Source organism: Aotus nancymaae, unplaced genomic scaffold (genome assembly GCF_030222135.1).
Source record: "Aotus nancymaae isolate 86718 unplaced genomic scaffold, 86718_ANA_hifiasm-v0.15.2.pri h1tg000011l, whole genome shotgun sequence".
NCBI classification, from domain to species: domain Eukaryota; kingdom Metazoa; phylum Chordata; class Mammalia; order Primates; family Aotidae; genus Aotus; species Aotus nancymaae.
The window spans coordinates 22,255,671-22,283,562 of NW_026988422.1; the positions used below are offsets into that span (position 1 = coordinate 22,255,671).

The window sequence follows — 27,892 nt, forward strand, 5'->3', positions numbered from 1 at the left end:
GACTACGTTTCAAAAAAAAGTTCAGCCTAAGGAAAAGGCCTAGCCCTTGACATCTAGGGTGCAGGGGAATTGGCAGTGGTAAAAGAAAGTCTCCTGGATGTGCCTGGAAGAGGAAGGGCTGGAGCCTTAAGATCTGGGGCCATGAGGGCCACACGAAAAGTACTATTTACCTCAGCACAGAGGTGACCACACTCCCACTTTATTTAGAATTTTAGGGCTGAAGAGAAAAAAGGTTCAGAAATATTTCTTCAGGGAAGGAAAGTGGGCAAATAGCACAACCAGGCAAACCACACAATCTAGACATACCTTCCCAAGTAAACAAACCGGGAAGCCCAGAGCTCACAGAGGAGGAGAGCAGAGCTTAGGGTGGCAGAGAGGTGTTCAGGTGGAAGGAGGCAGGACCACAAGAGAAATGTCCACGAGTTCATCCAGGGTAGAGAGGACTCTGGGGAAGGGGACCTCCTTCCCCATGCTGTCTCTGCCCCAAGCCCTTAATGAAGCGGGAGAGAGAAGTCTGCCTAGGACCTCATCTGGTTAGAGATTTGCAGCAGGAATAGGGAAGGGGTGGAGGCAGAGCCACTTTGGACATGGGAAATCACAGTTGCAGCAGACAGCTAGCTCCAGTCATTCCAGGAGCTTGACATAATTTGCAGGGAAGAGTCCAAAGTGGCCATGGCAACGTCCCCGCCACCAGCCCTCGTCCACCATCTCAATGTCAGTGATGATGTCATCTGGATCAAAGGAAAGCTCATCACTTCCCTCTGGGGAGAAAGTTGAGGGAATATTAGAATGGTCAGACATGAATCTCTTTCCCCATGTCCCCCTGTCTTGTATCGGGGCCTCCAGGCACCAGGGTCCTCAGGCCACTCCCAACCTACCTCCTTGGTAATCATATAGGGCAACAGCTGAGATCCCCAAAGCCCCAGCCGGGTAGCCCGATGATCCTGCATAATGAGAAACACAAACATGGTCTCATCAACATGAGGAAGGCAAACAGAGAAAGCTCCTGCTGGGTCAACAAAGAAATTCTTCTTCCTCTTACCCTCCCCTGGACATGACCAAATTCTCCCGCTTCTCCTCCCACCACTCACCAGCCGGAGCAGAGGAAAAACACCCTTCAGGCTCAAGCACCTCCTCATAGTCCCCCTCTGGTTCATCCTCCTGCTCATGCCTGTCCATATCCCCAACATCCTCGTAGTCATTCTCAGGCTCGGGCTCAGGCTCTGCTTCATACACTGGCTCTTCCTCTACCTGGAGGCCATCCAGAGTCCTAGGGGGCAGAGCAGGGGGCTCCTCGTGGTCCTGAGAAGAGACAGTGTGGAGCAATGTGACTTCCACTCTCCAGGAGGACTCAATGAAGGACTGCTAAGATCCGCCCCCCTGCCCTTCACCACCCTGCCTCTTCTCCCCTCCACCCTTGCCTCTGCCTAACAGCCCCTCCTGGGGGACACAGCCCTTCATCCATCCGTCTTCACTCTTCAACCTCCTCCCATGCCCACCACCCAAAACACATTCCAGAGACAATGGGAAGAGACTGTAAAAGGTGTGAGGGGAGGGAAGTGGAAAGCAAGTCAGATTCTTTGGGAGACCAAGGAAACACTGAAGCAAAAGCACATTGTTGAGCTACCACTGCTAGGATAACCTACTGTCCCAGTTTGCCCAGGACAAAGGAGTTTCCCAGAATGCAAGGACTTACGTGCTAACACCAGAACAGTGCAAGGTAAACCAAGATGGTTGGCCACCCTGCACAGCCCACCTTCCTAAGACTCGAGGAGATGGGGTAGGGGGCAGAGAATCTTTGGGGGTTTGCTTACCTCTGGGAGAGTCAGCCTCATGGGCAGCAAGGGCGCTGGATTTTCCCTGCTGGTTATCACAGGCTCGGGCTCTGATGATGGAGGAGTCCCAGCTGGAGGCCAGGCCTATGGAGAATGAAGCATCTCTCAAGTAAGCAAACCTCCATCTTCACTTTTTTTTTGACAGAATCTTGCTCTATCACCCAAGCTGGAGTGCAGTGGCACAATCTCAGCTCACTGCAACCTCCACCTCCCAGGTTCAAGCGACTCTCCTGCCTCAACCTCCTGAGTAGCTGGGATTAAAGGCACATGCCACCATGCCTGGGTAATTTTTGTATTTTTAGTAGAGACGGGGTTTGACCACATTGGTCAGGCTAGTCTTGAGCTCCTAACCTCATGATCCACCTGCCTCCTCCTCCTAAAGTACTGGGATTATAGGTGTGAGCCACCATGCCTGGCCCATCTTCATTCTTTTTATTTTTTATTTTTTTTTTGAGACAGGGTCTCACTCTGCTGCCCCAGCTGGAGCATAGTGGTGAGATCATAGCTCACTGTAGCCTCAAACTCCTGGGCTCAAATGATCCTCCTCTCTCAGCCTCCCAAGTAGCTGGGACTATAGGTGTGCACCACCATGCCTAGCTAATCTTTAGTTTTTTTTAAATATATATAGGGATAGGGTCTTACTATGTTGCCCAGGTTGGTCTAGAACTCCTGGCTTGAAGTGATCCTCTCACCTTGGCCTCCCAAAGTGCTAGGATTACAAGCATGACCCACCACATCATCCATGTCTTCACTGTTACATTTACGAGGAACACCCTCTCCTGCTCTCTGCCAATTCAAATGGAACTCATTCTTCAAAATGGGCTCCAACCTGAAGTGACAGCCCCTTCCTCTTAGTTCCTATAGCAATAATTGGCTGTACTGGCTGGTGACTTGCTTTCTGTCGTACTACGTAAATCTTGGAGTTTTCTTTCTAACATTCTGATATATGAGGCCCAATTACAGTGAGACTGAAGTCTTCTAAAGTCAGAGACAACAGACGCTGCCCAACCCAGGGGAGGCCTTTGTCTTATTTTCTGCCAATGGTTTGGACCCCTTAGGCTCCTGTCTGGGCAAGAGATCTTGGATGTGGATCCTGGAGGGCCAGGTGCTCACCTCTGAGGAGATTTTCTTGGGCAGTGGGGCCGGTACCGCTGGCTTCTCTACAGCTGCCCCTGGCTGTGGAGCCTCAGGGCTCATCTTTGCCACAGCCTTTCGCTCCTGTTGCCTCCTGGCCACCTGCTGCGCCTTCTCCTCTTCCTCTTGCTTCCTCTTCTCCTCAGCCATGGACTCAAATTTCGCCTTCAGCCCACGGGCACCACTAGATGCTGCGGCCACAGGCAAGAAGAATTAGGGTTATCTTGGATTGGAAGGTGGGGAAGGGGCGGCATTTGAATGAAGAAGGGAATCAGTTAAATATCCAGGAGGAGGGACTTGTGGGACAGGAAGGTACTGACAGAGGAAGAAGAGGATTCTAGGAAGATGATGTAGCCCTGAAGCGCCAGGCTATGCAACCTAAGACAATCCTCCTACCTCAGCCTCTGGAGTAGTTGGGATCACAGCTGCACACCACCAAGCCCAGCTAATTTTTGTATTTTTTATAAAGAGGGGATCTCACTGTGTTGCCCAGCCTGGTCTTGAACTCCTGGGCTCAAGTGATTCTCCTACCTCAGCTCCCAAAGTGCCAGGATTACAGGCGTGAACCACCACGCCCAGCCTACTTGTGTCCTTTCTAAATTGTAAACGTTGAGGTTTCAACCAGCATCCTCCCCGTCCATATTCCATAAATCTGTATGCCTTCTTTGAGCCACTACTCATCCTCAACTGCATCCGAAGCTCCTATCCCAATGTGTTCTTCCCAAGTGGTTCCCCACCAGTGTCCCCACCCCATGCCACACTTTGTTCTCTGCCTCCAGTTCCTTCCCTAATGTCACTCTATCTCTCTATCTACTTGACTTGGTTTTTCTCTTTCCTCCCTCCCTCCTTCCCTCCCTTCCTCCTTCCTTCCTTCCTTTCTGACAGTCTCACTCTGTCACCCAGGCTGGAATGCAGTGGCATGATCTCAGCTCACTGAAACCTCTGCCTCCTGAGTTCAAGCGATTCTCCTGCCTCAGCCTCCCAAGTAGCTGGGATTGCAGGCACGCACCACCACACCTGGCTAATTTTTGTATTATTTATAGAGATAGGGTTTCCCCATGTTGTCTAAGCTGTTCCTAAACTCCTGAGCTCAAGCAGTCCTCCCACCTTAGCCTCCCAAAGTGCTGGGATTAGAGGCATGAGCCCTGCCTGACCTGGCTTTTCTAGGAGAGACAGAATTTGGGAACATGAGGATAGGGATCAGGTATACCTCAGCTAATCCAGGTAGTTAAAGGCATGGAGGAGATAGTCTGGGGAGGAAAACGAATGAGGGAGAAGGTAGTGAGGTTCATGGAGAGTGAATCACAAAACCTCACCGGCTTCTATGGGTGTCGTCTTCTTATAAGCTGTGGTCGGGGCCTCCATTTCATTGAAGCCGACAGCGCTCTGCAGGCAGGAGAACAGCATGTGTGTTGCGGGGGAGGGGCAGGGATAGTGGTGACCTGGAGATGGTCTTGGGGGTTGGGGCCACTGTAGGAGGCATCCTTAACCATTGGATGCTCAAAGGCTGGACAGCATGTTCCAATACTGTTTTGTGGTAGAGAAGGGGGTAAAGAAGTTCTAAACTGCTGGGTTCAGCTCCCCCTTTCAAAAGCTCAGTGACCTTAGACTCTCATGTCTCCAAGCCCAGTTGCCTAGAATGTAGCAGGGCCCCTGGCCAATGCATGAGGAGAAATTAGTGTAGGGAGGACAGTGGCATGGGGTGGGAAGAGACTTAAGATTGGGTTAAGCAATGCCAAGAAATCAATACAATTTCCAGTCCCACACCACCATTCCCTGTGGTTGATCTGTGTCTCTGTATGCCTCTCCCACTGTCCTCAGTCAAAGCTCAGGCTTTGGAAGACATGCCCCGTAGACACTGAGTCAGTGCAGAGTGCAGGACACCAGCAGGACAGGCTCTGGGCACCCAGCATTGCCATCCCCTCCTTCTCCCAGCCTTGCCTCACACTCTTCTCTGCGCACTTCCCTAAACTTAGAGAACTCTTCTTAAGACATTGGTGTTCTGGTGCTTTACCTTATCCACTCGGTCCTTCTGGATTCCATACTGGCCACCAAAGCCCTTGGCATAATCTGCAGGATAGAAAGTTCTGAGTTACAGGAAATCAAAATGCTGGGAATGGGTGGGGAGAAGAATCAGTGGGAAGAAAGACAGTAATGTGGAAAACAGAGACGTAGAAGGAAATATGAGGAGTCAGAAGATAAAGGGAGACATGGATGAGAAGAGAGGGAAACAGCTGGAGAAAAAATCTGGGAGAGAATGGGGAAAAGAAAGATGGAAATAGAGAAACATGGAAAGTGGAAAGCAACAGTTCAGGAGAAATGTAAAAGAAATAGGAAAAAATACAGAGAGCACTCCAGCCATCCCTATGGGTTCCAGGGAAGCAGTAAACCTCCTTATCCTCTGTGATGACAGCAGAAGGCCCTCTAAGACTCATGGCAAAGCATTCTCTGGCCATCACCCAGCTTTCTGTCCTCATCCCTTCCTCAATGCTCTCTTCTCTCTCACCTTCCTGCTAGGCCCTGCTCTTTTTTTTTTTTGTTTGTTTTTTTGTTTTTTGAGACGGAGTTTCGCTCTTGTTGCCCAGGCTGGAGTGTAATGGCAGGATCTCAGCTCACTGCAACCTCCGCCTCCTGGGTTCAAGCGATTCTCCTGTCTCAGCCTCCCAAGTAGCTGGGATTACAGGCATGTGCCACCATGTCCGGCTAATTTCTTGTATTTTTAGTAGAGACAGGGTTTCACCATGTTGGCCAGGATGGTCTTGATCTCTTGACCTCATGATCCACCCACCTCGGCCTCCCAAAGTGCTAGAATTACAGATGTGAGCCACCGTGACTGGCCAGCATAGGCCCTGCTCTTAATCTTGCTGTTTTCCTCTCTCCCCTCACTACCACCACCCACACATGCGCTTACTGTCCACTCACCCCCTGCCCTGGACATCTGGCCCCTCTGTATTCTGGGGACCCTGGATGAGCTTCCAGTAAGTAAGGAAGGAGAGCCCTGTACTATCTGTGACATTCTCCCTTCCAACCCCAACTCACCTCGCTGGGACTCGTGTTTCTCTGTCTCTCCCTTGTAGTCATATCCCAGAGCTGCCTTGTCCCGTTTATCCTTCTCCACCCCGTACCGGCCACCAAAGCCACGAGAGTAATCTATGGTAGAAGGAGCAGTCATTAGAACCCACCCTTAGGCTCCAGCACAAAGGGAAGCACTGGAGAAGAGAGGCCAGCAGGAATGAGTGCAGAGTGTTAGGGGCCTGGGAAAAGAGCAGGGCTTGAATTCAGGGGAATTAAAGAGAAACCGTGTCCTAAGTAGTCTTTTTTTTTTTTTTTTGAGACAGAGTCTCGCTCTGTCACCCAGGCTGGAGTGCAGTGGCTTGATCTCCACTCACTGCAACCTCCACCTACCAAGTTCAAAGGATTCTCCTGCCTCAGCTTTACAAGTAGCTGCGATTACAGGCATATGCCACCACACCCAGCTAATTTTTTGTGTTTTTAGTAGAGATGGAGTTTCACCGTGTTAGCCAGAATGGTCTCATCTCCTGACCTCATGATCCACCTGCCTTGGCTTCCTAAAGTGCTGGGATTACAGGCATGAGCCACTGTGCCCAGCCCTAAGTAGTCTTCTAATATTGCTTACCTTTTCCCTCTCTTCTCTCATTTCCAACCCAAGATGAGAACATTCTCATTTTCTTTTTTTTTTTTGAGACGGAGTTTCGCTCTTGTTACCCAGGCTGGAGTGCAATGGCGCAATCTCGGCTCACCGCAACCTCCACCTCCTGGGTTCAGGCAATTCTCCTGCCTCAGCCTCCTGAGTAGCTGCATTCCCATTTTCAAGAAGGGGCAAGCATAGAGAGTGAAGAGATTCCCAGAAAAAAAAGGCGGATACATGAAATATATGCCTTTCCCCTACTCCTATATAAGCACATAGAAATGCCAGATAAAACATAACAATTTTGTTTTAAAGAGTGAAGCTCAGGCCGGGCACCATGCCCACGGCTGTAATCCCAGCACTTTGGGAGCAGAGGCAGGAGGATCACTTGAGGTCAGGAGTTGGAGACCTGCATGGACAAAATGGTGAAACCCTGTCTCTACTAAAACATACAAAAACTATCCAGGTGTGGTAGTGCATGCCTGTAATCCCAGCTGCTTGGGGGTCTGAGGCAGGAGAATCACTTGAACCTGGGAGGCGGAGGTTGCAGTGAGCCGAGATCACACCATTGCACTCCACCCTGGGCGACAGAGCGAGACTCTGTCTCAAAAAAAAAAAAAGAAAGAAAGAAGAAAGAGAGAGAGAGAAAGAAGGAAGGAAAGAAAGAAAGAAAGAAAGAAAGAAAGGCCAAGCACAATGGCTCATGCCTGTCATTCCAACATTTTCGGAGGCCAAGGCGGGTGGATCACCAGATCAGGAATTTGAGACCAGACTGGCCAACGTGGCCATCTCTACTAAAAATACAAAAATTAGCTGGGCAGAGTGGCAGGTGCCTGTAATCCCAGCTACTTGGGAGGCTGAGGTAGGAAAATCGCTTGAACCCAGGAGGCGGAGGTTGCAGACTCCGTCTCAAAAAAATTAAAAAAAAATTCTGTAGTGTTGGGGTCTCACTATGTTGCCCAGGCTAGCCTTAATCTCCTGGTCTCAAAGGATCTACTCACCTCTGCCTCCCAAAGTGCTGCGATTACATGTGTGAACTATCATACCTGATCAGATTTTAAATTCTAAATGTAATGAATAGGGATTAGAATCAAGGGTCTGGGATTCTAATTTCCATATAAAAATGGGGGAGGAGGGAAGAAAACCAGAAACGAAGCTGTCTCCACTCCTATAAGAGAGTGCTAGAAAAATTCTACTCATTTATCCAGGAAAATGGTGAGAGGGGCTTGTAGCCTGTTCAACATTTGATAGGGGAAAATTTGCTTATGAGACTACAATCAGCCTACACCTGATTGTAGAATGCAAATACACACACACACATTTTTTTTTTTTTTTTTTTTTTTTTTTACACCACTTATGTGATACAGGAATTCTAAGCTGAGAAATTAAATACTGATTCAGGAAAATATGTATTGTGGAAAGAGTAGGCATAAGAAAGATGACATGAATATGAGACAAAGTGATCTCAAGACAAAATGCATTATAAGAGACAAGAGAGACATGATGCAATGATAAAAGAACAATACCATTCATCAGGAATATGTATGCTGGTATAAACCTATTCACAGAATCAAAATGAATGAAGCTCTTAAATAAAAGAAAAATTTTAAAAACCATGCCTGGTGAATGCCTGTAGTCCCAGCTACTCAGAAGGCTGAAGCAGGAGGATGGCTTGACCCAGGAGTTTGAGACCAACCTGGGAAACATAGCGAGACTCTACCAGACACACACACACACACACACACACACACACACACACACACACACACTCTAACAATGCAAAAGCTGACAGAAGTAGAACAAGAAATAGACAAATCTATAATAGTAGTTGAAAATTTTAACATCATTCTTTTCTTAATTTATAGGCATTTTAGGCAAAAAGGAATCAGTAAAATTATAGAAGATTCAAACATTATCAGCTAATAAGACATAATTGACTCTTACAACACTATACTCTAAACTACAGAATGTGCTTTTTTCATGCATATAGAACACTGACCAAATAAACCGTGTGCTGGTCCATAAGTCTCTAAGACAATAAGTCTCAGTACATTTCAAAAGACTGAAATATTAGAGATCATATTCTGATCATAATAGAATTAGATTAGAAGTCAATACCAATAAAATTATCTAGAAAATTTCCCTGATACTTGAAAATTAGTAACAACTTTTAAATAATAAATGTGTCAAAGAAGAAATTACAAGGAAATAAGAAAATATTTTAACTGAAGAAATGTTTTTTGTTTTTTGTTTTTTTTGAGACAGGGTCTCACTCTGTTGTCCAGGCCAAAATGTAGTGGCACAATCATGGCTCACTGCAGCCTCAACCTCCTGAGCTCAAGGATCCTCCCACATTAGCCCCCTGAATAGCTGGGACCACAGGTTTGTGATGAATGAAAATTAAAACATATATAATATTTGTCGAATGTAGCAAATGTATGTAGTAAATGAATGTAGTGTTTAGAGGGAAATGTATAGCTTTTTAAGTGCCCATATAGTAAAGAACGGAAGGCTTAAAATTGATTATCTAAGTTTCTACTTAAGAAGCTAGACAAAGAAAAAAACTAAATCAACACTAAGTAGAAGAAAAAGATAAAGATATGAGCAGAAACCAACATATTTTTTAAAACAGGTAAACAATAGAGAAAATCAGCAAGGCCAAAGCTTGTTCTTTGGAAAGAAAATAAAATTGATGAACTTCTAGTAAGAATAATTAAAAAGAGAAAAAACACAAATAAACAAGATCAGAAATGAAAATGGACATTTCACATCACTAGAAATCTTACAGAAGTTAAAAAGAAAATAAGAGAATATTATAAATGAACTTATGCCAATAAACCTCACAACACAGACAAAATGAACAAATTCTTTGAAAAGCACAACATACCATACCAACTTAAAAAACAGAAAGACCTGAACTCCTGGGAAAAGATAATAATAAAGGAAAAAAAAAGTCCATTACTATTAAGACCTCTAGAATTCAGCCAGAAGTAGAGGCAAAATTTCCCTAGATGAGGTAGTTGCTAAACACCAGGGCACATGAATTCTCATAAAACAAATATCCCTCTCCTTCACTGAAATAAGTTTATAAACAAATATCACAAACCATTGAGGAAATAAATAACCATGAGGAAAAGCAGATTAATTAGAAGAACGGGCACAGTCAAGAACTGCAAATAATATAAAATAGGAAAGAAACTATAAAGTACATATTTAAAATAATTAAAGAGCTTAAAGAAGTGGAGCAGGGAATCGTAATGAAACCCTAATGTCTTATAGAAAATGAATCAACAGATGTGCAATAGAACCAAAGGAAACTTCCAGAAATGAAAATATCTGATGTGGTGGCTCATGCCTGTAATCCCAGCACTTTAGGAGGTCAAGGTAGAAGGAAGGAGAGAAAGGAAAGGAAGGGAAGGGGAGGGGAGGGGAAGGAAGGGGAGGGAAGGGATTTGAAAGAAAGTTTAAAATGTAATGGACAGCTTTAAAATTTAAAGTTTAAAATGTAATGGAATACAGCTGAAGGGAGAATTAGTGAACTTAACCTAGATCTTAAGGAATTACCCAGAATGCAGCACAGGGACATAAAGAGAAGAGAGAAGAGGTATTATTCAAAGAGAAAATATCTGAAAACTTTATATAATGAAAGTCACATCTGAGGTTGAAAAAGAGCAATATGTCCCACATAGGATAATAAAAAATAGGTCTAACACCTAGACATACCCTAATAGTAATGCAGAATATCAGAGAGCAACAGAAAATCTTTAATTTAAAAAACCCAGAGAGATAAGACATGTTACTTACACAGGAATGATAGTCTGACAAGAGAGATCTCAGAGACAATGAAATAATATCTTTAAAGTGATGACGGGAAAATAATAAGAATGATGCAAAATAAAGACATTTTTCAAAGACTGAAAGTCATTTCATAGACTCATTAAAAGGCTTATTAATGGATATATTTTAGCAAGAAGAAAATAGAAGATGCAAAGATTAAACAAAGAAATACAATAAGCAATGTTGAGCTAGAAAATAGGTAAATACCTTGGTCAATTTAAATAAGCACTAAGTAATAATAATGATTCATTTTTGTGGGGTTTATAAGATGGAACCAATAATAAGATGGAAGAAGATGGAAGCAATATACTGAACACCAACAATATGGTTTGTTAAAAGAAATGTAGTTAAAATATTCTATGTATCTTATATACTTAGGAAGAGATTGTGATTGTTATTATTATTATTATTTTTTTGAGATCAAGTTCCACTCTTGTTGCCCAGGCTGGAGTGCAATGGCGCAATCTCGGCTCACTGCAACCTCCTCCTCCAGGGGTCAAGTGATTCTCCTGCCTCAGCCTCCCAAGTAGCTAGGATTACAGGCATGCACCACCACGCCCAGCTAATTTTGTATTTTTAGTAGAGACGGGGTTTCTCCATGTTGGTCAGGCTGTTCTTGAACTCCCAACCTCAGGTGATCTGCCCGCCTTGGCCTCCCAAAGTGCTGGAATTACAGGTGTGAGCCACTGCACCCAGCCAAAATTGTGATTAATTTTAAATTTAAGTCAAAGATGCATGTTAAAATTTAGGAATAACTTTCTTAAATAAAGGAATAGAATACCTTATTTTCAATCCATTAGAGGAAAAAGAGGGATTCAAAAACTTAATATTATAGAAAGCAATGATGGAGAAAAAGAGAAACAAGTATACACTGGGATTAAAAAGTATATAAAATAGTGCTGGGTGCGGTAGCTCATGCCTATAATCCCAGCACTTTGAGAGGGCAAGAGGGGAGGATCACTTGAGACAATGAGGCCATCTGGGCAACATAGTGAGACTCCATCTCTACAAAGAAAAAAAAATTAGCCAGGCATGGTGGTGCACACCTGTAGTCACAGCTACTCAGAACGCTAAGGTGGGAGGATTGCTTGAGCACAGGAAGTTGAAGCTGCAGTGACCAGTGATCGTGCCACTGCACTCCCACCTGGGTGACAGCGCAAGACTCTGTCTCAAAAACAAAGAAACAAACAAAAGTAAATAAAATAGTGGAGAGCTGGGTCATGGAATTAAAAAAGCTGATGACAACTGTTGGAAGATAAAGTCTCAGCAGAAGAGCCTGCCAGTCAGATTGCTGAGGCTGAGTGAAGTACAGTTCCTTGCCTTTCTGAGACGTGTGCTTCTCCACTTCTCCTTTATAATCAAAGCCGACTGCTGACTACAGAGAAGAGGAGAGAGAATTGGTTAGAGTCAGAGCCAACAGGATTTCCTCTCCCTGACCTGTCCTTACTCCCAGTCCAGCCCCAGAGGTAGTTTGTAGGGTCTAGAGGCTGAGTATGGATGTTTAATGTAGGAACAGGCTGGTGTGGGCACAGGTTACTATAGAGCAATGAACATAGGCCCTGGACACAGTTTTAGGTTCAAACCCTACATCCCCTATTTATAGTTGTTGAAATTTAGGCATGTTCCTTTATATTACTAAGCCCCAATCTCTTCTCATATAAAATGAGGAGAGGCATGCCTGCCTTCTCTACCTTGACTGTAAAGTGAGAAATATGATCCTTCTTCATTTGGGATATCATGAGAACTAAATGGGACAAGGTAAAGTGTCTACTTAGGTTCATTCACTAACTTAGTGCTTTTCTTCCTAACGAATCCTCACAAAACTGAAAGGTAATACCTAGAAAACTGCCTTGTAAAGTAGAAAGCACTCTGCTCATGAAGAGACATTATTGTATCCTCAGCTGATAATGCTGTGCCTTTTCTCTTTCATTATTCAATAATGGAAACACAAATATGTGGGTTTTGGTGGGATGACTGCAACCAGGAGAGTCTGGATCCTAGCCGGCTCTGGGACTGGGCATGTTGCCCAGATACCTAACGTTACCACAGAGTTTTGGAGCTTTGTTCTCCATCTGGCTCAGGAACTATGGGTCTCTAAGCAAGTCTGGGTTTTTGCATCTTAAGAGCTCATTAACATGTATTGTTTCTTTCTTTTTTTTTTTTTGAAACGGAGTTTCGCTCTTGTTACCCAGGCTGGAGTGCAATGGCGCGATCTCGGCTCACTGCAACCTCCGCCTCCTGGGTTCAAGCCATTCTCCTGCCTCAGCCTCCCGAGTAGCTGGGACTACAGGCGCGCGCCACCATGCCCAGCTAATTTTTGTATTTTTAGTAGAGACGGGGTTTCACCTTGTTGACCAGGATGGTCTCGATCTCTTGACCTCGTGATCCACCCCCCTCGGCCTCCCAAAGTGCTGGGATTATAGGCGTGAGCCACCGCGCCCGGCCACATGTATTGTTTCTTGATTTACATGACATACTGACTGGGTGATTCCATTTGTGGCTTGTGAGCAAAAGATGTAAGAATCAGAGATTACACAAAGTCAGGCAGGAGGGGGACCAAGATGGAACAAGGAATCCCATCCTGATTCTAGAACATCGCATGCTCCATATTCCACTATTGCCTTTAAAAATTTCCTTCTACATCTTCCCTTGGCTTTATAGTATGTTTTAAACTTTCTTGGTTTTGTTTTTCTTAGCTTTTCCCCCCATGATGCAAACAATTAATGTTCTAGAACTTAGCTTTAAGGATTCATGCCCACCTAATTAACGACTGCTGGTTAAAAAAAAGAAAAGAAAAAAAGAAAACATCTCAGCTAGCTGTGAAGGAGATGTCCTCCCTCTGTGCAGCTGCAAGGGAGGAGACACCATTCTGCACCATGAAAAATAAGTTCAAAGAATCTGACCTAATGAGGCATGGAACTAAACACATCAATGAGTTATCAGTCTTACTCTCCTGTCAACAATATGCTGCTGTAATGATACTGTACTTTTTTTCTCTTTAAAACAACATTTTGTTTTGTTTTGTACAAAGGAGTCTTTAAAAATACCCAGGCTTCGGAGATTGATGCTAAGTCCTATAAATAGTAACTGTTATTTTCTAAAAAACATTGTAACCCTAAATAGTTGTTTAACTTGATTATTTGCCGCCCTGGTAATAACAAACTGACGACACTGTTCTCCTAAAAGGCATGAGTATTTATAAGGTTTTGATGTTAAGCCAAAAGAAGAGTTTTGCTGATTCTCTGTTTTATCTTCATGCATATAATGAAAACCAGGGGCTTGAGGAATTCCTTATGCAAACAGACAGAGAGTCTTCTCCTTATTTGAATCACTGTCTTTCAGCTCAGTGTGTGGTTTCCAACATTGGCACCAAGGAAATTGCTGAGGGAGGTATCCTGTAATGGTGTCAGGTCCTTACAGCATCCACTGCCCTGTCTTTCAACAAAGAAGCATGGGCCTACATCCAGGGGTGAGTGTGGGCAAGTTTTACATGACTTGAGGTGGGTGGTGGGGAGACAGAGTGTCACTTACCTTGTCTGCTCTGTCCCTCTCAACTCCGTACTTGCCCCCAAAGCCTTTGGCAGCATCCGTCTGAGAAGAGTGCTTCTCCACCTCGGCAACATACTCATGGCCAACTGCACTCTGAGAAAAATCAAGGATGGACTGAGTGAAATGATAAAAATGACCTTAAAAAATAAATACATTCAGATGAGTTAAGTAGAAGACAAAACTGATAAAAAAAAAAAAAAAAAAAAAAGAAAGAAAGAAAGAAAAAATAAACACGGAGTGAGACATAGGCATGTAAGAAATTCCATTCTGAGTCAGATCTATGGCCTCTGACAGTGGTGCCAAGGAATATGTGATGAGAGAAAAGGAGACTTTTTCTGGAGACCTGCTCATGCCTGTTCTTCTTTAATACCATTAGGAAGCCTTCATTCTGAACACTCCCATAGGATGGGCTGGGAACCAGGGGATAGAGACTAGGTAGACAGAGCAGTGTTTAAACCAGAAACAAAAAGAGCTGAAACAAGGGCATTGTGCAGCAGAACAGAAGTGGAGGTAGTATGGAGGAGAGACCAAGGGGACTGACTGGATGCCATACCCGGGATTGAATATTTCACTAGAAGAGCCAGTGCTTTTGTTCTAGATCTTTGCTCCTGTATGGCCATCAAAGTTCAGAAGCGAACTCTCAGCTTTTATACAACATGTGATGTAGAACATATATACAAAAAAATCACTAAATACACAGTAAAGAAAATAATAAAGAGATGTTGCAACATCGAATAATAAACATTTAAAAGCAGCGAATGATTTTAAAACATATGTTTTTGTCCTCCACTTGTGCTCCCTGCCTTCTTGGTCTAGGAGTTACAGTATGGTTGGGGCTGCAACAGGCCAGCAGTTCTAATATCTTGACTCTTATTTTCTGCCATGTATATCTTGTGTGTTGAGATCAGAAAAATAACATATGGACATTCTATTTAAGAGACCAAATGAATACTGTACTTTTGAATGAGTTTTAACTCATGAGCCAATAAATGAGTCAAAATATATATATTTTGATCCAGAACAAAAGTATCTGGGTGTTCTAGTGAAATATTTTATATATACTTAAATATTATATGTTTATATAATATTTAATTATATATATTTATGAACAAACTATACATTTATAATATACCTATATTATAGCATGTAAGTATAATATATACTTATAAATTTATATTATATTTACATTTATAATTCTATTATGTTTATATTTATTTATAATTATATATTATAAATAATATATATACATGTCTATAAGTTATATAAATATATAATTATATATAAATATGTATAAAAATATATATATATATTTTTTAAAGCAAATCTTTCTCTTTCAACTAACCTTGTCCATTCTGTCTCTTTCTACTCCAAACCGACCTCCATAGCCATGGGATGCTTTGGGTCCCGACTCCATCTCTTTCTTCTTGAGAACATCATGCTCCTCTGATACTTTGTTCCTCAGCTGGTGGATGCTGGAAGAAAGCACATGACCAAGGCTCATGTATCCCAGGGAGGTCAACAAACCCATCCTCCCAGAAAAATGAAAGTCTTAAAATCTGTTCTGTTTATTTTTAGTAATAACCTGAGCCCCCAAAATATACTAGTAATGGGTCTAGAAGTAAGAGATCAGTCTGGCCTGCATACCATAGCCTGATCTAAACTCTCCATAGGCCAATAATATTTCCTCTAGTCTGTTATTTTGCTCAGTAAAATGACTTTCTGATCTTCAGTCACATTTTTCATGTTTTTAAATATTAGAGGACAATGATACCTATATTCTGATAGCTGGAAAGTTCTTTTCTGAATGGATCTGCTTTCTATCAATTAGATGATCTGTCTCAAAAAGCAGAAAAATATTCACATACCATTGGACCTACACATTCTAGTCCTAGGAATCTACACCAGGGAAATGACTTTAAATATGGCAAAGCTTAATGTCTAATGATGCTCACCGAAGCATTGTATATAATAGCAATAACTAAGAAACAATCTATATGCCCAATGGTTGGATAAAAGTTAAATAAATTGAAATATTACCTTTCATTAACATACTAGAACATCATTAAAAATAATGCTTATAAAAACACAGCATTGGGAAAACTTACTTATACATTAGTGGTATTTTTTATACTTTTTGGTCATGAATTAAGATCTTCTGCCCTCTCTCCACAGGCTGATAATTTCTGAGAAAACTAATAACTAATGAAAACTAACTAACAAAATCCACTCACAATAATTGCTATAACACTTTAAGGCTCAAATGATTCTGATTTGAAGGGACACCTCTATCCCTAAGAGAAAGTAACACCAAAAAAGGCATTCTTACTTCTCACCCATTTCCATCTTTACCATGAAGGTGACTGCAACACTTAAGAGGGTGGAGAGCCATCTCAGCCAACCTCTTTGGCTTGAGGATATGAAGTGATAGCTCAGCAACAAGTGGCAATCAGATCTGTTACTTGGACATATATAAGGATCCAGGGATTCTTGGAAACATTTGGGCAAGAGAACACCAAATAAGAAATTGGACTTTCTGCAGCAAGCAATGAGGGTTTAGGTGTTGAGATAGTGAGGTTACTGGGACTTCACCAGCTCAGGACAACCAGACACATTGATTATATATAGAATGGTTGTCTCATAGCAGAAATTGTCTTCTTTTATGGAAGAATAGATCCATCTGGTGGCCTTTAGTGGATAATTCCATTAAAGGTCTTTTAAAAAGTCTTCTTGGCCAGGCATGGTGGTTGACGCCTATAATCCCAGCACTTTGGGAGGCTGAGGTGGGTGGATCATGAAGTCAAAAGATCGAGACTATCCTGGCCAACATGGTGAAACCCTGTCTCTACTAAAAATACAAACAATTAGCTGGGCGTGGTGGTGCGCGCCTGCAGTCCTAGCTACTCGGTAGGCTGAGGCAGGATAATTGCTTGAGTCTGGGAGGCAGAGGTTGCAGTGAGCCGAGATCATGCCACCGCACTCCAGCCTGGAGACAGAGCAAAGACTCCATCTCAAAAAAAAAGCCTTCTCAGTTTTAGCCACAGTTAATTTTAGAAAGCTGGCTATGAATCAGATGAAATTAAGCTAAGTGCTGGAAGAACCCCCTGTTCCCATGCCTCCTCTAAACTCTCTGGCAACAATGAAAGCAGAGATCTTGTGTTGTCAGTTAAACACCAACACTGTCAAAAGCTACTGGTACCAAGGACATGTGAATGACTGCCCAATATCTTCCAGCTGAAGTATTCAGATGAAAGATGGAAAAACTGGGGCCAAAATTTACTTTCAAATGGAAAAAATCTGCAAATTTTTAATAAGCATAATGATTGTTAAATGGGTTATAAGTATATTATAGTTAAAACAAGTTTTAAAAGGGATTAGAAAATGATATTCAAGGATATCTATCTAATGGATAACAGAAAGACTAGTCAGGGGATCATACCAATAGATGATATAATTTGAATGAAATTGTTGAGGCGCAAAGAAAACCAACTTCTTTAGGTTATAGCTGAAGTCATTCTAAACAGGTCTTTTTTATTATTATTATTATTATTATTATTATTACTATTATTGAGACAGAGTCTTGCTCTGTCACCCAGGCTGGAGTTTAATGGCCCAATCTCGGCTCACTGCAATCTCCACCTCCCTGCAATCTCTGCCTCCCAGGTCCAAGCAATTCTCCCACCTTAGCCTCCCAAGTAGCTGGGACTACAGGGGTGTGCCACCATGCCTAACTAATTTTTTGTATTTTTAGTAGAGTCGGGGTTTCACTGTAGCCAGGATGGTCTCGAACTCCTGACCTCGTGATCTGTCCACCTCGGCCTCCCAAAGTGCTGGGATTACAGGCATGAGCCACCGTGCCTGGCCTGTTTCTTTCTTTTTTTTTTTTAAAGGACAACAAAGTTGAAGACTACAGGATTTCTTGACTTAGCATAAAGCTACAATAATCAGTGCAGTATGATATGCTGTCAGCAGAGAAAACAGATCAAGAGAACAGAATAGAGTCCAGAAAAAAACCCATGTGTATGTGTTCAAAGATGCCAGGTAAGTCCATGGGAACAGATACTCTTCTAATAGTATTGAACAACCAAATAATCACATGCAAAAAAAATGAACCTCAATCTTGGCCTCACACTGCACAGAAAAAACAACTTGAAATGGATCATAGATTTAAATGTGAAAGCTAAAACTGTAAGTCCTTTAGGATAAAACATCAAAGAAAGTCTTCACAATTTTTGAGTGGGTAAATATTTCTTAGACACATAAAGCATTAGCCCCATAAATTTTTTTTCAATAAATTAGACTTTATCAGGATTAAGATCTTTTGCTCTTTTTTTTTTTTTTTTAATTTTTTTTTAGCCTATGGCACCCGGTGTTCCCAGGCGGTCTCCCATCCAAGTACTAACCAGGCCCGACCCTGCTTTGCTTCCAAGATCTGACGAGATTGGGTGCGTTAGATCGTTTGCTCTTAATAAGATGCCATTAATAAAATGAAAAAGTGGCTGGGCATGGTGGCTCACACTTGTAATCCCAGCACTTTGGGAGGCTGAGGTGGGCTGATCACAATGTCAGGAGTTTGAGACCAGCCTGGCCAATATGATGAAACGCTGTCTCTACCAAAAATATAAAAATTAGCCAGGCATGGTGGAGGGCGCCTGTAATTCCAGCTACTCAGGAGACTGAGTCAGGAGAATCGTTTGAACCTGGGAGGCAGAGGTTGCAATGAACCGAGATCACGCCACTGCAGTCCAGCCTAAGTGACAAAGTGAGATTCTGTCTCAAAAAAAAAAACAGTTAATTTTTGAAAAATAATAAAGTGAAGAAAACATTAAATGAAAGAGACTTTGGGCATTCGTAAAGAGGTTTATGAAGTGACTGTAGTATTATTAAGGCCAACTTATAAAGTATTTTGTCATTGTAAACAGAATAGCAAGCAACCTTAGGGAATGGCAATAGTTTAGCTCATGGGAATTAGCATTTTATTTCAACAAGAGAATTACTGACAATATTATGTTTATGAGACAAAAACAATATGATATAATGGTTAAGATTTCAGCTCATGGAGTCAGACCGAGCCAAATTCAAATACTACAGTGAGTATCCCTCATTCAAAATGCTTGGGACCAGAAACGTTTTGGATTTAGAATTTTTTCAGATTGTGGAATATTTGCATACATATAATGAGATATCTTGGAAACGAGACCCATGTCTAAACATGAAATTCATTTATGTGTCATATACACTATACTAAGGAAAATATTAAAGAAGGTCTAAATAAATGGAGGTAAATTTATTTTTCCCTTAGGGACACTAAAAAAGCTGTTGTGTACCTGCATTTTGACTGTGGCCCATCACATGTAATCAGGTGTGGAATTTTCTACTTGTGGTATTGTGGGCTTTCAAAAAGTTTCAGATTTTGGAACATTTTAGATTTTGAATTTTTGGATTGGGGTGCTCAAACTGTTTCTCTATATCCTTGAACAAATTGCTAAACATTAATATATCCATTCACTTTTCTGTGAAATCAGGATGGCAACATCATCTATGATATAGGGTTGTTTTGAAAAAGTACTTAGTGTTTTGCATGACATATAATAGCTTAATAAATGTTGGCCATTATTCTTAAGTTATAGCCACGGCTCTCCCCAGTACCCCTGTGAGGTAAACAGGGATGATACTATAATCTCTAGTCACCACTGCAAATCAAGATAGAATGGTAAAATATTATTACTCTCTTCAGCAGTATGAGCCCTTTTATAGCAGAGCTGGAACCAGTCCCTAGAGCTCCAGAATTCTATTTCAATACTCTTGGCACTAAACCATTCTTTATTTCCATTTGCTATAAAATGTCAGGGCACAAGAAAGTGGACAGGGCCACTGAGGCAGACATCCTATGGTTATAGCACAGTAAAGATTTAATCTAAAGGCCAGACAGGTTCCAGGAAGTGCTGAAAGCTTATTCCAGAGTGGTGCCATTCAGTGTGTGGTCCACAAGCTGAACTGTTTCTGTTTCACAGAGAAATAAGAAGAAAAATTGAGAATATGTGTTTAGAAACTTTTATAGCAATTTGACATAGTGATTTTATTCTTTTCCTTTTTCTTTTTTAGAGATGGGGTCTCACTGTGTTGCCTAGGATGGAGTGCAGTGGCTACTCACAGACACAGTCCCACTACTGATCAGCACTGGAGTTTTGACCTGCTCCATTTCTGACCTGGGCCAGTTCACCCCTTTTTAGGCAACCTGTGCTCCCCTACTCCTGGGAGGTGGGAGGTCATCATATTAATTCAGAATTTAACATGGAGACCCAATCAGCACAGAGCACGATTGCCCAGAACTCCTAGACTCAAGTGATCCTCCTGCCTCAGCCTCCTGAGTAGCTGGGTCTACAGGAACAGACCAGCATGCTTGACAACATTATGATTTTTTTTTTTTTTTTTTTGAGACGGAGTTTCGCTCTTGTTACCCAGGCTGGAGTGCAATGGCGCGATCTCGGCTCACCGCAACCTCCGCCTCCTGGGTTCAGGCAATTCTCCTGCCTCAGCCTCCTGAGTAGCTGGGATTACAGGCACGCGCCACCGTGCCCAGCTAATTTTTTTGTATTTTTAGTAGAGACGGGGTTTCACCATGCTGACCAGGATGGTCTCGATCTCTTGACCCCGTGATCCACCCACCTCGGCCTCCCAAAGTGCTGGGATTACGGGCGTGAGCCACTGCGCCAGGCCAACATTATGATTTTTATATCTGTTGAATTTAAAAATAAAAAGTGTTTGTATTGTCTGTGTTATTTTTTCCCATTTATTTTTCCAGAAATTCAATTTTATTTTATTTTATAAAAGTATCAGTCGGCCGGGCACAGTGGCTCACGCCTGTAATCCCAGCACTTTGGGAGGCCGAGGCGGGTGGATCACGAGGTCAAGAGATCGAGACCATCCTGATCAACATGGTGAAACCCTGTCTCTACTAAAAATACAAAAAATTAGCTGGATATGGTGGCGCGTGCCTGTAATCCCAGCTACTCAGGAGGCTGAGGCAGGAGAATTGCCTGAACCCAGGAGGCGGAGGTTGCGGTGAGCCGAGATCGCGCCATTGCACTCCAGCCTGGGTAACAAGAGCTAAACTCCGTCTCAAAAAAAAAAAAAAAAAAAGTATCAGTCTGTGACAGATTTAAAGATAAACAAACTGGTCAAGGGAAAATACACCCTTGAGTCTTGAGAATGAATGCTCAAGAGTGGAGAAAAGAAGGTGGAGGGCAGGGTGACAGTTCTTGAAAACCAGGCAGTTTCTTTACAGAATAGATAAGGAATGGATAGGACCATTTGAGTTATTCACTGAATTACCAAATTACTACTCAAACTTAATTTATTCAAGACAGACCTGAAAAGAGAGATCACGGTGTGGGGGAAGGTAGTAAGATTAGTAAGAACTGCAATCACTTCCGTTTCCTGCTTTTAGTCATCTCAGCTCTACAGCTACTGTTCTTTTATTAATTATTATTATTTTTTCATTTTGGGATCTGTCAGTGTTAGAATCTACAGCTACTGTTCTCCTCTCCAATTTCCCCCTCCTTTCCAAGGACCATGGTGATTCCCATCATATGAAGACTGGTTTAGCCCACACTAGCCAGAGAGAATCCCCAAATTTTGGAGACTTACTACTGGAAAAGTCCTCTAGAGGTCTTTTTGATCCAGATGGGCAAAATGAGAATCAGAGAAGAAAAGAGACTTGTCTAAGGTCACCTGGTCTGTTACCAGAAGATACCAGGCTTTTACACCTTGGTAGCCTGGGTAAATGAGAGATGAGTAAGCATTTTTTTTGTTTTTTTGTCAATATCGCCATCATTTATTCTATCTGATAGATTCAGCTAGGTTAACAAGGAAGTGTGCAGGGTCACCACGTTGTACAACTCCAGGGAGCACCAGTCAGTGATTTGTATACAGGAATTGTGCTGTAACAGTCCAGGTAAACACACTTAGGAAAAAAGAGGGCTGTTGTCTGTTTACATGTTTGTTAGATTTTAGAAAGGAAAACTGATTAAACTAACCTATATTAACAGGAAACAAAACTAACATCACTGAGCTGCTCAGAAGTGCTAAGTACTGCACTAGACGTTGGCTATCCCATTGAATTCTAACTATACATCTTCAGGGTGGCTATTTTTTTTTTTCTTTTTAGTTATTTCATTTTTTTATTAGGGTTGCTATTTTTTTTCTTTTTCCCCAATGTCTACTATATTGCAAGTCATCACAGCAGAGTGTTGGGAAAAGTTTTCAATTAGCAGTAATCACACCTCAGATAAACCTCACCGGCTATGATACCACCACTGTGCAAAGCTAGGGTTGCTATTCCTATCCCAGTTTGATAAATAAGCTGAGGTTCAAAAAAGTTATGTGACCAAGTTCACTTTGCTAAGAGTGGCAGAGTTAGGAATTGAATCTAAATCTATCCGATATCCAAATTCAAGCTCTTTCCATAAGATTATAGCAGAAATTTAGGAGTCTTCCTTAAAATATTCTACTTCTACCTCCTATGTATGAAACAGGCACTGGAAGAAAAAAGGTACGAAGTGTGTATATCCCCATTTGAACAGTTCCCAGAATACTAGTGCTGAGTGGCCTTTATTCAGAAAAGCAAAAGGGTCTTGATTTTTTTTTTTTTTTTTGGATCTATGAGTCTGTAGAGGAGTGTCACAGAAGCTTCCTGAATGACCCTGTTCCATTGTTTCAATCTGTTTCCAGAATTGCATGGTTTAAGAATAATATTATAGCTATCAATTGAAATTATTTATTTATTTATTCATTCTTTTTTTTTTTTTTGAGACTGAGTGTCACTCTATTGCCCAGGCTGGAGTGTAGTGGCGCAATCTCTACTAACTGCAACCTGCACCTCTCGGGTTCAAGTGATTCTCGTGCTTTAGCCTCCCAAGGAGCTGGGACTACAGGTGCCCGCCACCACGCCTGACTAATTTTTGTATTTTTGGTAGAGATAGGGTTTCATCATGTTGGCCAGGCTGTTCTCCAGCTCCTGACCTCAAGTGATCCACCTTCCTCGGCCTCCCAAAGCCCTGGGATTACAGATGTGAGCCACCACGCCTGGCCAAAACCATTTATTTCTGATTAAACACTGTGGTACTGTCATCCAATTGTATGTGCCAGGCTTTCACAGTGTGCTGCTTGTGCAATGTGGTCACCCACTGACACTTTTTAAAATCTAGAGGTAAAAACACTGCTGTTAGGGTACAGTGGGAGGAGTTAAAAATGGAGCTTAAAATGGTATTAATCTCGCCATTTTGTGCATAGTTGTTGAATTTTTTGCTGGTTATACTATTTATTGTGTCTACCTTGCTACTACTGTTTTACATTCTGATATTACCCAAAGCAGATGGTTCTGGTTAGATGATCCTGAATAATCCATGGAAGAGAGGAGGGGATCTTTCAGCCTGAATATGTGACACATCCCACAGAAACCCCTGGATAGTCTGCAAGTTCCTTTTATCTTCTGACATCAGAGGGCTTTGTTTGTTTGTTTCTGGTAAAATGCATAAGGGGCTGTAATCTTAAAGATCCCTGAACATCATTGCCAAAATAGCTTTTATCAACAGGTTTTCCAACCATTCATGGCTTCCAACTTCTGACAAATAGCTAAGTACAAATTTGTATTTTAAAAGTTATTTGGGCCAGGTATGGGAGCTGAAGTGTCCTCTTTTTATAGCATTTATTCTGAGTTCTTCACCTTGACATTGTACTTAATTGTTCTTAGCACATCTGAAGGAAGTCACCCTGAATTCTAAATGCACATTTATATTTATCTAAAGAGATAGATAGGTGATAGATGATTGCCAGACAGATAGATAGAGAGAACCTTAGTATTTGGGCCACTTCCTCTCTAAATCTCTCATGCCTTACTAAAGGAAGGGAGGCAGTTAATACAATAGACCCACTTGGGGAAATAGCAGAGTTGTTAGATAAAAAAGACAGATGATAGGGTTGAGGAGGATAAGAGGATATCTTATTGTAATACACAATGACACACACCGGTACACACAGGAATAGACTCTAGAAAAAAACAAACACAATAATACATAGACATGAACTACCCTATCCTTTTCCTCCCTCACCTTCCCGCAAGTCTCTGAATTTTCTTTGAGCTCTTCCCATAACCCCCTTCCTTTCCCCCAGTCCTTTCGGCACCTACTTGATGTGTTCTGTGCGTCCAGAGCCCTCGATGGTCTTGGCTCCCCACCGTTGTTCCTTCTCAGAGATGTCATTCTGCAAACGACAGCACTCAGTAATACATCATGGCAAGAAATGTGGCATGCTGAAAAGGGCCACACAACTGACACAGGCCTCCACATCCCCTGTGTCCACTGCCTTCTTCAGCCTGGGTCTTCATTCACATCCCCTCTATGTTTATCCCATCCCGACCCCATATAAGAACTAAACTGGTGATGCCCGGTGCAGTGGCTCATGTCTGTAATCCTAGCACTTTAGGAGGTTGAGGCGGGTGGCTCTCTTGAGGTCAGGAGTGCTAGACCAGCCTGGCCAACATGGTGAAACTCCATCTCTACCAAAAAAATACAAAAATTAGCCAGGTGTGGTGGCATGTGCCTGTAGTCCCAGCTACAGGGACTACTTGGAAGGCTGAGGTAGGAGAATCACTTGAACCTGAGAGGCAGAGGTTGCAGTGAGCTGAGATAGCACCACTGCACTCCAGCCTGGGTGACAGAGTGAGACTCTGTCTCAAAACTAACAAACAAAAAAAACACAAAGAATTAAATTAGTGAGTTCTGAAACCTCCATTCCTCCTCTTCATACTTCATGTCTACCCCACCTGGTCTCCTACTTTTCAATTTCCCCAATTACACATGTCCAGCTTGGATCCTGGATCATGGGCCAGGGAAGACCCAGGTTCACCTGCTTCTCACCTTCAGTATAGCCTGTCGGTCACACTGTCAAACTCCCCCACGCCTGTCTCCTTTCATCCCTGATACCTGCTATCGTGCATGCCCCATGCATGATAGCCAACTGTCCTACCAATCCATCCCACTATGAGGGCTGTCTCAGTCCCAGAAGGCTCTTTTCTAAGCATCCTCAAAGGTCACAGAGTGGCCCAGATGCCCTCTCCTCCCCACCCTCTGCACTGTCCAAACACAGCTACTTCCAAACTCACCACAAAGTCAGGATCTGTGTCCCAATCATCACCCTGGGTCTCCACGGAAACAGACACATCATGGCCCACTACAGACTTCCACATCTAAGAGTGACAAGAGATGGGAATAATTGGGACAAAAAGAATCAAGGGGAGGAAAAATAAGAATGCTGAAGTCAAAATATAGCAGCCCAATATTTCCTGCCATTTTTTTTTCTTAGAAAAAAATAGAAAATGAAGCAAAGCAAATGGGAGTTATAAGAAGGCTTTTCTGCTCAGTTACAAGAGGAAAGATGGGGCTTTAATCAAGACAAATTGATGTGGCCTGGGCCTACCTGTGGCTAGAGAGAAGTCATCATGGGTGTGGGTAACACTAGGTAACCCACGAGTCAAAATTGCTGGAATTGTTCACTTGTGTCCTGAGGCCAGTCAGGCAGTGGCTGGAGGTGGTCGGCAATGAGGGTTGCTAGAATATCCCTAGAATTATGGCCTCATTTCACTCAGGTTTCTAAATATTATTCCTTTGTCACTGTTGAAATACAAATTGGTTCAGCTTCTGACAAAGTGAACATGTACATCCCTCTCTACAACCTGCTTAACTATACTGAGAATTTTTCCAGCCTCCGGTCCAAGTGCTGTCCCACCTCCACCCTTAGACTGGTCACCTCACAGCTGTGTAATGTCAATAGGGACAGTCGGCTGAAATTTCCACCCTGAGCAATACATGGGAAAGTGTTATTTGCTGGGAATAAGTCATTTCTTACTCAATTTTTAAAAAATGGTTCAATCATATTTCTAAGGAAAAGTAGTTCAAAAAATAGTAGGTTTTCAAGTTGACTATTGTAGAAAAGAAAAAAGAATAATATATAATAAACCTTATTTTGAACATTAAGAGGTATTCCATTTTTATCAATTAATGTTGCAGACATATTTAGAGAACACTAGCTTGGAGGGGTGTCAAACTGTTATTCTGCTAGGCCATCCCCAGTGTTCCAGTCGGTCTTCCAGACTGTGCAGAAGAAAGAGCAGCACGGTTGCTCTGCATCTGTGGACTTTGGTGTGAAGAAGTAACAACAGAAAATGCTCATCTGCTGTGGTGGCCACTGAGACTTCTTGGCGCTGGCACCACTTGCTAGCTGGCAACCCTTCCCTCCTCAGACACCTCATCCCATTGGAGACCTTCCCCATGCTCTGCATTGTCTCCTAAGACTCCCTTGACAACTACTTAGGGTTCTCCTGTCTCCACCTAGGCCTTCAGATTCTCCAGCTTTATATTTCCACTTGAAAACACCATCTTCTCCATTGAGCAACCCCCTAAAAACCAGCCCAGAGGAAGTCTGGGGTAAATTAGTTAAAGAGATGCTAAGGAGACACTGGAGAGATATTGACCGAGTCAGCCGTGAGTCATGGCTGAAAGCAGCTGGGCTTTCCCTGATGCGGTTGCAGACAGCTAAACAAGACTTAGAATCCTGCATCCTTACAACCCCTCTGCTTCTCATTCCCTGGCTCCTGGGCTGGTGTGCAACAAAGGGACTGTCACACAGAACACTGGAAAGGAGAAGTTTCTGAAATAGTCATGAGCAATAAGGAAGCAATGAGGACTGATGGTCCCATCCTCTTTCCTGCAGCTCCTCTGAGGCATCAGCCTGATTCTCCCATTCACCCATTTTTGAAATAAAGAGAAGAGTTTCTGAAACAGAAACAATTTAATATCCCTGACCTACTGACCAGAAACCAGAAAGGTAAGAAGTGCTATCTAGAGGTGGGAACCAGAGAGTAATCTTGTGAGGCCTTGTTGCGATGCTGACCTACTGCATCAAAATATACTGGACTGGGAGTCAGAAGCCCCAGCTGTCACCCTAGCTCTGTCACTATGAGGGACCATCGCAAGGTCATCAACATAGAGTAGGTACTCATTTGGCAGCTACCAGATCGGGCGATTAATAAACACTAACTTTAATAATTTGCAAATCAGTGACTATCTCTGGTTTCTTCAGTGGAAAATAATGAAGGGCTTAACCTAGCTAATCTGTAAAGTCTCCTGGATTTCTGACATTCTGGGATTCTGTGATCCACAATCACAGAAACTAGCCTGGGCAGAACAATCATGCCTTCTCTTGGGCTCCATCAGCACTTGGTACTCAGCACTGGTGTACATCAGTGGCTACTTCCTGATATGTTACATTTCCTATGTGCGTTTGTTTCCCTGTGAGACCATAAGGCTCTTCAAGGGCAGACACTGTTTTCATCTTCTGTGGTCCTGTTCCCAACTCAGTACCTAGGGGAGACAGGACTTAGAGTGGGTTGTAGACTGTCAGCAGAAATCACGCAACGCTTTACTTGGTCTTGGTGCGAGATGGCTCCTGAATCATTTGCCTTGTGTTTAAGCCCCTCCCTTCTGTTTCCATCTCCAGTTGCTGATTCGCTACAACCACTCACAATCAGGACTTCTGGCCATAAAAGGATAAAAGCCTACTAGTGGTGATCTTGCCCCTTACCAAGGACTAAGAGCCAGGTAGGTTCCTCCTCAACTCTTGCCCTGTGTTTCCCGACCGTCCCATGGCTCAGAGTACCTACCTCCAACTGTGCGAGCCTCTGTTTTAAGCGCCCGGCTCCTCACGTCCACACCGACTCTCTCTCTGGCTGCTGCCACTTTGGAGTGAGAAACTGAGCTGCCGCTTCAGTTCCGTATTCAGGTTTTTGTCATTTCCTGCCACTCCATCCTCACAGCTACTTCCTGAAGTTTGA

At 42.8% G+C, this 27,892-nt stretch overlaps 1 protein-coding gene and 1 pseudogene across 1 annotated transcript; both read right to left on the reverse strand.

Moving 5' to 3' along the window:
• Window positions 1-183: 183 nt before the first annotated feature.
• On the reverse strand, window positions 184-27,889 carry HCLS1 (hematopoietic cell-specific Lyn substrate 1). The gene is made up of 14 exons (XM_012438792.3): window positions 27,722-27,889; window positions 25,166-25,249; window positions 24,191-24,264; window positions 15,347-15,476; window positions 13,987-14,097; window positions 11,776-11,830; window positions 6,009-6,119; window positions 4,984-5,039; window positions 4,286-4,355; window positions 2,949-3,160; window positions 1,815-1,919; window positions 1,092-1,302; window positions 879-944; window positions 184-761 (listed from the first exon to the last, which is right to left on the reverse strand). Exons 2-14 carry the CDS (start codon window positions 25,247-25,249, stop codon window positions 625-627), a joined length of 1,422 nt encoding a protein of 473 aa, XP_012294215.1. The 5' UTR covers window positions 27,722-27,889; the 3' UTR covers window positions 184-624.
• On the reverse strand, window positions 22,202-22,331 carry LOC135274329 (U4 spliceosomal RNA; annotated as a pseudogene).
• Window positions 27,890-27,892: the final 3 nt, after the last annotated feature.

Excerpts from the sequence above, each read along its gene's own strand:
- HCLS1 (XM_012438792.3), bottom strand. The coding sequence starts at position 25,249 with ATGTGGAAGTCTGTAGTGGGCCATGATGTGTCTGTTTCCGTGGAGACC. Across the intron at positions 15,477-24,190 it reads GGACGCACAGAACACATCAA|CATCCACCAGCTGAGGAACA; the intron begins GTAGGTGCCGAA and ends GCTTTCTTCCAG. Across the intron at positions 1,920-2,948 it reads CCAAGAAAATCTCCTCAGAG|GCCTGGCCTCCAGCTGGGAC; the intron begins GTGAGCACCTGG and ends CATTCTCCATAG.